The 13,063-nt window shown below is 42.0% G+C and overlaps 2 protein-coding genes across 12 annotated transcripts in view; one reads left to right on the forward strand and one right to left on the reverse strand.

Annotated features, from left to right (window-relative positions):
• Positions 1-13,063, reverse strand: part of MED12L (mediator complex subunit 12L) — a 320,889-nt gene that overhangs the window by 129,652 nt on the left and 178,174 nt on the right. The window lies entirely within an intron of this gene.
• Positions 6,475-8,776, forward strand: GPR87 (G protein-coupled receptor 87). The gene is made up of 2 exons (XM_087431653.1): positions 6,475-6,547; positions 7,653-8,776. The coding sequence occupies exons 1-2, from the start codon at positions 6,475-6,477 to the stop codon at positions 8,693-8,695; spliced, it is 1,116 nt and encodes a 371-aa protein (XP_087287779.1). The 3' UTR covers positions 8,696-8,776.

Here is a 13,063-nt window from a genome sequence, read left to right on the forward strand (position 1 = left end):
TTTCAACGAATTTTAGTAAATTTATCGAGTTATGCAACCATCATCATAATATAGTCTTTTCTCCCAATAAGATCCTTCATACCTTTACAGTTAATCTCACTCCCACCTCCAATCCAGGCTACCACTCATCTACTATCTACTGCTATACATTTATCTTTTCTGAACATTTCATCTAAATGGTGTGTGATCTTTTGTATCTGACTTCTTTCCCTTGCAAAATGTTTTTGAGGTTCACACATATTATAGCTGTATTTCATTCCTTTGCACTGTCGAGTAGTATTCCATTGTATGACTATACTACACTTTGTTTATCCATTTATCAGTTGACGTTTGGGTTGATTCCACTTTTAGCTAGTATGAATAATGCTACTATAAACATTTGCGTACAAGTCTTTCCATAGGCATGTTTTCACTTCTCTTGGGTAGATATCTACGAATGCAACTGCTGGGTCATATGATAAATTTAGGTTTAACTTTCTAAGAAATGACTAAATTGTTTTCAAAGTGGCCATATCATTTTTAATTCCCACCAGCAATGTATGATGGTTCCTGTTTCTCCATACCCTCAGCAAAAAAAAAAAAAAAACCACTTGTTATTGTCTTTTTTATTTGTAGCCATTCTGGTAGGTATGAAATAGTATCTCATTGTGGTTTTTATTTGAATTTCCTAATCACTAATGATGTGGAGCATCTTTTCACATGCTCTTGGTGGAATGTCTATACGAACCTTTAGACCCTTTTTTAATTGGGCAGTTTTCTTCTTATTAGGAAGTTGTAAAAATCCTTTGTATATTCTGAATATAAATTCTTAAATCAGAATTATAAAAATATATATATAATGAAATAATAATATAAATAAAATATATATAAAAAATAAAATAATAAAAAATATAAATCAGAAATGTGATATGCAAATATCTTCTCCCAATCTCTTTTTCTCCTTAATGGCTAAGAGTCTGGTATCTCTCTTACTGCTGCTCGTGGCTCACCCACTGCTGGACTCTGCTTTTCCTCCAGTGGGGTCGGCCATATCAGAATCCTTGTTCTCGAGGAAGGTATAAGTGAAGCCAAGAGGAGGAAACCCACATAACTTGAGAACACAGCAACACAAAATTAAAGATATGTTTGTCAGGTAAACTCCTTGAAATGTTTTCGCAAGAAGCAAGATTCAAGAAAAAAAGGTTTACTGAAATCCAAGGATCGTTTACTATGAATTTTAGAAAGTTAATTGCCTCAATCATTCTTCCCAGTCAGCTTTAATAAATAAAAAGAAAGTAGCGTTTCACCTCCTGTCTTACCTGCCACCCAAAAAGGAGGGGTTCTAAGAGCTCTGACTACTGTCTGTGCTCCATTAACCAAAAATACCTCTGAGTGCCCGCTGTATGCCACCTACTGGAGCAAATCAGGGTGAGGCACAGATAGGGGGTCTAAACTCTCATATGATTTGGGGGGAAAAAAAAAAAATCAACGAAAATTCGGAAACCATTTTTTTCCATCGACTACCAAATCCAGCACCTAAACTTCCTGTGATACCAGGGAACAGAAGGACAAAGTAACAGAAAAAGAAATAAGTGCCCCTCCACCTGCGGCACAATTCTTAAACGTACTTTTGCCTCCAAAGTGCTCTTTCCCTGCTGACTTGGCAAATGGAACTGCTTGCCCCAGCCAGAAGTTTGCTTTGCGCTTGGAAGGGGTGAGCTTATGGGGAGCCTCTCTGCAGCTGTAGGCTATATGAGCAACACCAGTGAGGAGACCTGAAAGTCTCACACAGTTTCATTTCGTGAGAACGGTGTGACTTCCCCATAAAAATTCATTCCGTTAACATATTGGACTGAGCAGTGCCCTTGCCAAAACAGTTCCCAGGACTGCTTCTCTCTCTGATTGGTGACAACTGAGGGGAGCCAGAGAAAAGAGAACAGACGCGGCTGCTGAACGAGAAGCCGGGAAATCGTGTTTACAGGATTCAACATCACATACATATGTGACTTCAGCTAATCTTTATAAAACTGTAGTGAGGAATCCGAAGCTTGCAAGAGTTTAGGAATTTAGCCAAAATCACACACCAGTCACTCACACCCAATTGAATTATTCGCTCCTACTCAAAGCTTGAGTTTGGAGGGAATGCAGTTATCACAAGGAAATACAGGGACTTACAAGACAAACGTTCACATGACATTCAATTCTTAACGGGAATCTATGTTTGAGGAACACAGAGAAGCTCACGTAAATGTTCACCCTGATAGGCATTTTTTAGGGCCTTCAGTCCAATTCCAGAAAGGTCAGGTGACTTGACTGAGGCCACGCAGCTGTTTAGGGTAAAGCCAGAGATAGAACCCAGAGACAACAAGAATCGGATGTTGAACGCACTTGAGCTGATAAACACCCTTACACATATTTTTTAAACAATCTCCAATTGTGTGTAAGTCCCATCAGACATGCACTGAGTTATACGCATGGGGTGAAAGCCAAGAATGGGGGGACAGAAGCTGACACGTCCTGAGTGCATCCTCGGACCAGCTTCTGGGAAGAGCCTTATGGATTATCTCAAATCACCCTCATTATAATCCTGTAGTGTGATTATCATCACTTTCCTTTCGGAGATGAGGACACTGAGCCAGAGACAGTAAGTAACTTTCCACGGCCACACAGTGGCATTCAGAAGGAGAGCTTACACAGAAACGGTCCTCGCTTCATGGCAGGCTAAAAGAAGACACAAAACACAACTCTCACGTGACACAACTGTTCACGTCCAAAGAGCGTGCATTTTCTGAATCGTGGTGGCATGCATCTATATATGTATTTTTTTAACTGAAAAGATGAAAATATTGTGTATTCAAATTTCTTTCCAACTGTTTTTTCTATTTTTTCTTTTTCTCTCCAGAAATCAAACCAGGAACAACCTATGCTGAACCCTTGCCTCACTCGCCCCCTAGTGTTTCCTGACACGAATTCTGGCTCACAAGCCATCACAACTAGAGAATGGGGCTCAACTTGACACTTGCAAAACTACCAGGTAAGTCACAGGAAAAGGTGCAAACAGAATCTTACTTGATCAATAACTGTCATTTATACTATGTGGCAATTTGGTGTTTTGTCGGCCACCGAACCAACTAACAAAACAAAGCAGCATTTGTCCTTGCCTTTCATTAGGTATAAAAGAGGAAACAGGCAGGACGGCAGCACTGAGGGAAATTAACTTGCTGTCACTTCGTTTTAAGCTTGTTTCATCTAGAGACCATCTCCAAAAGGACAAGCAAGATTAAATTAATAACATTTGGGGAAGATTTTTATACCCAAATTAAAGTAGATATTACCTTCCAGATGCAGTAAGTCTAAACCAGGTTTCACCGAGGTGCCAAAGACAACATCTACCTCCTCCACTGAGTGACTATTTAGAACACGATAGAGCAAGGGCAGCTGTGCCATGGCCGGGACACCTGTGATTTGCATGACTGCAGTGTTTCATTCCTCCCTGGCAGGTAGAGCAGTGACATATTGTTGATACTTTCACACTTGGTGACAAAGAGTGACACACCCCAGTGAGCAATCATGCAGCTTCACCAAAAGCAAAAGGACCAGGATTCTCCACCACTCTTTCAATCATTCATAATGTGACTGCCATTAATGAGACAAACTGTCATTACAGTCATGCATCGCTTAACGACAGAGATACACTCTGAGAGATGCGTCGTTAGGTGATCTCGTCATTGTGTGAGCATCATAGAGTGTACTTACACACACCTGGATGGTATAGCCTACTACACACCTAGGCCATGTGGTACTAATCTCCTGGGACCACCATATTATATGTGGTGAATCGTGACTGAAATGTTATGTGGTACGTGACTGCGATGCCTTAAGATAGACAGTGAACACCTACTAAGTACTAGATACTGTGCTGGAAACAATGCTCACAGAATATTTAACTCTCAGAAGATCCAACAAAACAGCTATTATTTATTCCAGTTTACAAAATCATGAAGTGACTAAACCAGCGTTGTCAAATAGGCCGTTCTGCACTAAGGAAAACGTCCTTTATTTGCACCACCCCATACAGTAGCCACATGTGGTCACTGCTCTCTCTGGCTACAAATCCCACGCATTTCGCCAACACACACAGGCACATGCAACCTCCCTTACATGTAGACACTGACATCCATAGCCCAGCCCCACACACACACCCCAATACCACTCTCTCTCACACATGCGAAAGGATAATTTACTGTGGAACTGCAGTTCTTCCGTCATTGCCTCTGTTAATCTAACAGGCGCCGGGGGAGGAGGAGCAGGGGAGAGAATAACAAAGGAATTTTTACCCTCAGCTATCGCTCTTATCAAGCTCTGCACTAAATAACACGGGGAATGACATCCTAGTAAGCGAGGAGTATGGGAGAAAACGGCCTTTACACTGTATGAACAGCTTCTAACTTCTCTTAATTGAATCACCAAGCTACCTGTCATTCAAAATGTTCCCCAACTGGGCCAAGCACTTTCTTGACAGTGAAGAACACCACGACTAAAACTGCCACTCACCCTCCACGGTCACCGTTCCTGAGCAGGAACACTGCGTGGAGAACACTCTGAGCACACCCACGAGCTTCGGAAAAACTGGGGCAACGGGACAGGAGGGAAGAAATGATGGAGGAAGCTGGCAGATAAGAACAGGACATAGACTTAATTGTAAAACAATCGGTCAGTCAGACAAAAGTCTCCACGTTAAGTTCTGAGCCGTCCAGAGGGACCCACAGGGGCTCTTCCGGCTTCTCAGGAACCACTCTTCTCACTCTGCCACCACGTTATTCGTAAAGGAACACATAACAGGCTTTACCCACTAGTGTTTAAGCCACACTAAATGTGGAATTTGTGAATGAGGTAATAACCCAGCCCAGGCCTAGGCCACCGCATTAAGATTAAAGCCCTCTCCTCCAGAATGTTAATCCCACACACAAACAAAGGAAGCAAATACTGTGGGTGACACAATCGACAAGCTGAACACCAGGCTGTCCCAAGGCTACAGAATACTGCAGGGACCACCATGGAACGAGGTCACTCGTGCTCCATAATTATTCTTTACGAGACAGGGCATACGTAAGAACTATTTCAGACATTCTGAGTTAAGACTCTGTCTCTAATAATAACCATAATTGATCAGTAAATTGTCATTTAATAAGATGGCTTGTTTATATAATTAAAACTTTAAAGTATTATAACAATATACTGAACAGACACAAAATCCCTCACCAACCCTGAGGAGTATGGATCCTTCCATTTCCACAATGGGTACACACAGCAGATCCAGTGAGGCAACATTCAGGGGTCAGACGCTCCATGGCTGGGACGCTACGGTTCAGGAGATGATGCCGCTGCCCCTTCTCGGGCTGTGTCCCTCACCTGGACCACTTACCCTGATTAAACCTTACTTGTCCTCTTTCCACTTCCCTTAGGGTTCTCTTCTGGGTCAGGCGAAAGTGACGGCTAATAGTTTAACTGGGGAAATTAATTCAAGCAGGTATTTTAAGGTAACACTGCACATCTTAAGAAGCTTCTCCTGGCATAGATGCTGATGTGGCTCCTGTGGTGCAGAAGCAGCCAAGACTGCAACACTTCATCAAGTCAAAAGAGGCTTGAATGATACTATTCAAGACAATATCTGAAACTGGCAGCACTAATAGAGATGGCAGCTGAATCAGACATCTTCAACTTGTAAAGCTTAATAATACCGTGCGTCTCATCCTAACAGGTTAGGTCAGGTACGGACTACCAGCCCGTGAAGGATATGTAAGCCAGGAAAACCAGTTTTTAAAAACACTCGTAGTGAGGAATAAAAGGGAAAGAATTAGAAAGAGGACAAGGTTACTCAGGAAGAGCCAACACTTAAACTTCAGGAAGCAATTTAAGAACCTGTTTTTGGATTATAATCATCAAAACTATCTTCCCTGGTTCACTTCTTCAAAGAAGGAAACCAAAATACACACTATACTGCCTGTCACCTAGGGGAATGAGGGCTAAGTGCCTGCTGTTACCTCTGAAACAAAATCACTCTCAAACATAATTGTAATTATAGTAAACATTATTAATTAGTGAGAAGTAAAAATTCAGAAGTGACCTTCCTTGTAACCTTAAAGCCAAAGAGTTCATTTGTAAATTGCATCAGTGTAGGTTTTCCAAAAAAAAAAAAAAAAGCCGAAGACAAACGTAATTGTGTGGCCGAGACATTTACTGGGGGACAGAAATGCCTGCAGGAACTGCAGACTGCAATGCAGATTGACCCCTGAGTGGGGAGCAAGCGGGTGGAGGATCACGATTCCGACCGCAGTACCATTTGAAGAGTGTCTGACCAAGACTGACGAGGAGTCCTCCAGCCACAGTCATCCGGCAGAGGAACCCTCCCGTCCCAGCAGCAGGCTTGTCCTAGCATCCTGACTGCGCTCGGTACTGGCTGCAGCAGTCGAGGGAAGCGTGGCCTCAGCAAGGATGTGCAGCTGGATGCAGAGCACCGAGGAGGACACCCGTGCACTACGCCGCTCCCTGCAGCAGGAGACCCGAGGCCGCTTTTACGGCTGCCGAGGAAACGCAATGCCCACAAACCACGTCATTGATTAGAGGCTTTAATAACACGAACTAAAAATTCCAAAAAGTGAAAGGACAAAAATTTCATATTCTAAGTGCAATTGGTACAATCTAGTCTTGTAAATAAAAATAGGTACCAGCCTACAATTATTATTATTTTTAACAAATTATCCTCCCTGATAATAAACTTATATATTAAGAACAATTGTTTCTTTTTGCTTCTATTACTAACAATGGTCCCTAAAGTTTCTTTAGGACTACAAGAAAGTCAGGGGCAAAAAATTCAAAATGATCCACTAGTTTTAGTTTTACTCTTTCCCAATTCTTTTTTTTTGGGGTTTGGGTTTTTTTGTGAGGAAGATCAGCCCTGAGTTAACACCCGATGCCAATCCTCCTCTTTTTTGCTGACGAAGACTGGCCCTGGGCTAACATCCGTGCCCTTCTTCCTCCACTTTATATGGGATGCTGCCACAGCATGGCTTGACAAGCGGTGCATTGGTGTGCCCCCAGGATCCGAACCTGCAAACCCCGGGCCGCCAAAGCGCAGTGCTCGCACTTAACCACTTGCGCCACCGGGCCGGCCCCCGACTTCCCAGTTCTTGATGATTAAACAGCTTAAAACCGAGAGAGACAGGGAGAGGAAAAAAAGGGTATTTCAGAGAGCATACCAAAGACTGCACTAAAAGAATAACCATATTTTCTTGTTATGTGAAGTTTCAATTTTCTACTCCAGATTCCGTTGATTCTCTTTGAAAGGATATGAAACACCGAATTAAAATCTAATCAGGACAATTTTCATTGGCATATTTATCTTCATTTTCAAATGGTTAGCATAGAGAACCAAAAACACCACATTTTACTCAGGGACTTCACTGGGTGGGGAGGGGCTGTAGGGGCAAAGCCACTGATTCTTCAGCCGCTCAAAGTGTTAACAATTATAATTATAATAAACAGAGCACTAAATTGTCACTGAAGACATTTTAAACTAGCCCAACAGCGCCAGTGCAGCCTGTAAGGGAGCCCGGGAGGGCAAGGGACACGCACGGAAGCACTGCAGTGACCTCTCCCCGCTTCTCCCGCAGATCACGAGCTGCACGGCCCAGGGAGTCACGCCCCCGGTAACTCGAGCGAGGGACCCGGAAGGAACGCCACCGCCAACAACGAATTTGACACTATCGTCCTGCCTGTGCTTTACCTCGTTCTCTTTGTGGCCAGCCTCTTGCTGAACGGTCTGGCAGTGTGGATCTTCTTCCACATTAGGAACAAAACCAGCTTCATATTTTATCTCAAAAACATAGTGGTTGCTGACCTCATCATGACGCTGACGTTTCCATTTCGAATAGTCCACGACGCAGGATTTGGACCTTGGTACTTCAAGTTCATCCTCTGCAGATACACTTCGGTCTTATTTTACGCAAACATGTACACCTCCATCGTGTTTCTCGGGCTGATAAGCATTGATCGCTACCTGAAGGTGGTCAAGCCATTTGGGGACTCGCGCATGTACAGCCTAACCTTCACGAAGGTTCTGTCTGTCTGTGTGTGGGTGATCACGGCTGTTCTGTCCTTGCCAAACATCATTCTCACCAACAGCCAACCAACTAAGGAAAATATTCATGACTGCATGAAACTTAAAAGTCCCTTGGGAGTCAAATGGCACAAGGCAGTCGTTTACGTCAACAGCTGCCTGTTCGTGGCTGTGCTGGTGATACTGATCGGGTGTTACATAGCCATATCCAGGTACATCCGTAAATCCAGCAGGCAGTTCATAAGCCAGTCAAGCCGAAAGCGAAAACATAACCAGAGCATTAGAGTGGTCGTGGCTGTGTTTTTCACCTGCTTTCTACCATATCACTTGTGCAGAATTCCTTTTACTTTTAGTGACTTAGAGAGACTTTTAGATGACTCTGCACACAGAATCCTGTATTACTGCAAAGAAATGACCCTTTTCTTGTCTGCGTGCAATGTGTGCTTGGATCCAATAATTTACTTTTTCATGTGTAGGTCATTTTCAAGAAGGCTATTCAAGAAATCAAATATCAGAACTAGGAGCGAAAGCATCAGATCCCTGCAAAGCGTGAGAAGATCAGAAGTTCGCATATATTATGATTACACTGATGTGTAGCAGGACCAAAGGCCACAAGGCCTTCCCTGTTTGTTGAAGTCAATATGTACAAAGTGTAAATAAATGTTTCTTTTGATTATCCATGCTTGAGCCCATCAAAATATGGATAAAAAGAGAACTAAAACGATATGAAATTTGGGTATGATCTGGAACTAAGAAAGACATTAAGGCACACCAAGAAGTGATAAAAGCAAGAGGTGGTGTGCGGGTGAGTGGCAGGGTTCATGACTCAGTTTAAGCAGCAGAGGCAGAAAAAGCCGCAGCCATGTCAGCACACTGCAGCTGTCGTCCAGGAAACTCGGCTGCTTTGAGGCCACTTTTGAGAGAACAGAAAGTGTAGAGAACAGAATTCTAACCCTGAGCTTTAAGACTTGGGAAAGAAAATGCTGTTTTCAACACAGCTTGTTCACTGCAGATAAAACAGTAAAGGTTGAATGCTTGGCCTCTGTCATTCCATCTGTGAACCAGGAACTTGGGCCACCATCCCTGCACTGTATTTATCAGCTGGCACATTAGAAAAACGTGCGTAGTGTGGGGGAAGGCAGGAGAAGGTTCAACTGCATGTTTTAAGCAACATATTTGAAAGATTGGTTTTGATTAAATGATTTTAAACTTCAGCTATTTCAGACAAAAGAAAATATGACTGCATATTAAGACAAGAGGATTTTGGATAAAACACTCTGAACTTACATTTGCCATGATTACACCCCTACGCGGCATTTAAATTCTCATGTGTTAAGGGTAAAGAAGGGAATATGAAGGCTTGGTTAACAATCAAGTATATGTTGTTTATCAAAAAGCCATTTAATAATCTTTATTTTAGAAAAACTATTAGTAAAATAGTCTTCCCTTTAAGCTATACCCCACCTCTAACAGGGCTATCATTAGTTTAAAATAACACCTTCAGTTGAGGACAGAGTTCAACAAATCAGGTCAAAAAAGTACAAGAGTAACCTTGTAAATCTTAGACTATTTCTTTCTCTTCGATATAAACCCTTGAGCCTTCATTCTTTTCAAAGCCTCAGCTGCTCGAGCGTCGACCAAGCGCCTGGTCTGTTCCCAGCACTGTGCACAGAAGGGGAGTGAGGGCGTGCTCGCCGACAAAACGAGGACGCGCTGGTCACAGGAGACAAAGCACACTCGCATACAACAGTATGGTAGACAGACTCTTGACCACAATCTGCAAAACTCTAAAAAGCTAAAGTGAGCAAAACTGAAGGAACAAGAACCCCCTAGCCCAGCAATGAGGACTGTGGTCCAGGAACAGAATCAGGGACTGCTGAGTGTCCAGAGGGGAGTCAGGTCTGGCACGGGGGACGGTCGCAAAGGGGCTGAAGGAATTATCCGAGGACCTCTACCAAAATGTCCATCTCTCCATTGAGATTCCAATTCCATACTCCACGGGCCTCCAGCACATGAATTAACATGACCTCCCTTGGCCATCTGCATAGCCACCCCCCCCCCCAATTGTGTGCAGTAGCTAGGGTAAGATAGCCATGTTTTAGAGCAGCTAATGGGAATAGACAGTTTGAAAGCTAATTCCTTTCTCCACCCTCCCCATAATATCAGGATGAGTTACAGCTGCCCTACATAAAGAGCAGGAATAAGACTGCAGCTGGGAAAACGCCCTCAGATCACATGTCCTACTCTCTCCTTCCCCTCTTTCTCTCCACAGCATCACAGCTCCCAGTTCAATCTCTCAGAAACGTTACTACCCACTTCAGTCTGTGTGTGTGTGTGTGTGTGTGTGTGCACGTGCGTGCACGCGTGCTGTTAGATGCATGGTCACCTTAGAACCCAAAAACTAAGAACCTACCATCTATAATAGCATCGAATGGCTCCATTTCATACTCTGGAATTCACCAAACACTTCTCTACCCCAGAGCTCACTTATTCCTCTACTTCAGGCCTCGATTCTAAGAGGTCTTTAAAATATTTCAACCCCATTTTAACGTTTCTACAACTGGATTGCTGTATAGTTAGTGGGCACATTTAATGTGATGGCAGTTTTATTCTCTGAAATTACATTATTAAATCAATGGGACATCTGAAAACAATGACAGAAAAAAAAAGAAAGCATTATCCCCATTTTTTTTAAAAGCCATGTTACAAAAATATCAAAATCATGCTGCTTATATTTTACACCAATGTCCACACTACGGTCAAAAAATTATTTATCTAGGCCAACCAAGAATGAATCATTCCTATGAGTAAAATAACATCAATAAGAATAATATAAAATATCATGCTAGTTTCAGAAGTAAACACAAAATACTCCATTAATACGGAAGAAAACAAGAATTCTATTTGATTGCTTTTTTTAAATTAATGATAATTTGGAAATAACCTGAAATTTGAAATTTAAAATGCCTTATGGAGCATTTCGATTATATTCAGTATTTCAGGATCCTCTCAAGGCAGCAATAAATAACATAGTTATTCTTCCCTTTATGCAGATGAGAAACATAAATTCAGATAATTTCAAAAAGAAATTTTTCTATTCTTCATAAAACTTCCATGCAAAGAAAGTGATCTTGTAGAATATCTTTGGTGTGTGTACTACTACCTCTGTTATATTCATTATACCATTCATACATTTTATTCTCATCTCCAAACAGTATATCAGTATTTTGTTTCTCAACTAAAGCTTCGAGGGAATGGTAACTAGGAAAATCTAGAAATTTAGATTAAACAACTAAGGCAAAATTACACGTAGAGAGCACAATCTAAACATAAATTTTAGGGCCGGCCCCATGGCTTGGCAGTTAAGTGCACGCGCTCCGCTGCTGGTGGCCCAGGTTCGGATCCCGGACGCACACCGACGCACTGCTTCTCCGGCCATGCTGGGGCCGCGTCCCACATACAGCGGCTGGAAGGATGTACAGCTATGACATACAACTATCTACTGGGGCTTTGGAGGGAAAATAAATAAATAAATAAATAAAATCTTTAAACGTAACTTTTATGATCACTGTGGGGAAACGTGATATACAAGGAAAAAATAAACATAATAAACTTAAGAAAACAAGAGCAAAATAAAGCCTGGGAATCACTTAGATCGCATAAACAGATTTTCTCAAAGACTAAACACCATAAAAAGACAGCTATCAAATCAATAAATACTTACTAGGCATGTACCATATTAAAAAAACACCGTGCTCAACATGAAATTTAAAATAATCTTTGGATATCTCTAAGAGAATTCTAAAAATAAATATTTCTTAAGATTAAACATTTTCAGATTTCAACAATCAAACATCTGGTAGATGCAGAACCATTTAGCTACTCCCTAGCTCTCTGGCACCACCTAGTGGTAAAACTCATCAGACAGCTGAAGGAGATGACTCGTGTCCTATTTACAGCCTGTGACAGATGGCACAGTAACACCGCCCAGCCCTTCCCCAGCCTCCCTCCAGTCATCCCCAGTGTTCATGGACGCAAAAAAAAACCACAGTCCTGGAGCTGCCTAGAAAAACGTACATTGGAAATATTTGAAAAGAATAATTAAGACCGACAAGAAGTTATTTTATAGATGTAAAAAGAACTAAAACTAAAAAGGCTGTATTTCATGTGGAAAACACATGGATTTCATGGGGAAAACACTACAAATACTGTTCTTTCCTGACAACGGAAAAATTTAAAATTAAATATAATTTATCTATGGTTTCAAAAGTACACAAAAATCATTTATTAGAGTTAAAGACAGAATAAGACTATCAGTGTTAAAAATTTGAATTTATCGGGCCGGCCCCATGGCTTGGCGGTTGGGTGCGCGCGCTCTGCTACTGGCAGCCCGGGTTCAGATCCCGGGTGCGCACCGACGTACCACTTGTCCAGCCATGCTGAGGCCACGTCCCACGTACAGCAACTAGAAGGATGTGCAACTATGACATACAACTATCTACTGGGCCTTTGGGGAAAAAAAGGAGGAGGATTGGCAATAGATGTTAGCTCAGAGCCGGTCTTCCTCAGCAAAAAGAGGAGGATTAGCATGGATGTTAGCTCAGGGCTGATCTTCCTCAAAAAAAAAAAAAAATTTTTAATTTATCAAGAAACTCATGGGATTCAAATGGCAACTTTTGTTGTGAATATTCTTAAGGTTTTCTTATAAACCACAATGGTGAGATAAGAAATCATCTAAAATGATAAAAATGGTATAACACGGCTATTAGATCACATATCCTTTTTTCTCCTCATTTGGAAACTCGAGATATGGAACTAACTTGGAAATCCCCTTATTTCAAATAGCTTCATAGGCAAACTCTCACAGTAAAAGTCAAGTGGCCGACGTCTCTGAACAACGCCGAGTGCACCAGTGGTTGCTGTCGGACAGTCTCGACCGCACTCTCAGAAAGGAGCCGCATGTCT

Source organism: Ceratotherium simum, chromosome 5, assembly GCF_057802395.1.
Source record: "Ceratotherium simum simum isolate JZ-2026a chromosome 5, ASM5780239v1, whole genome shotgun sequence".
Taxonomy (NCBI): domain Eukaryota; kingdom Metazoa; phylum Chordata; class Mammalia; order Perissodactyla; family Rhinocerotidae; genus Ceratotherium; species Ceratotherium simum.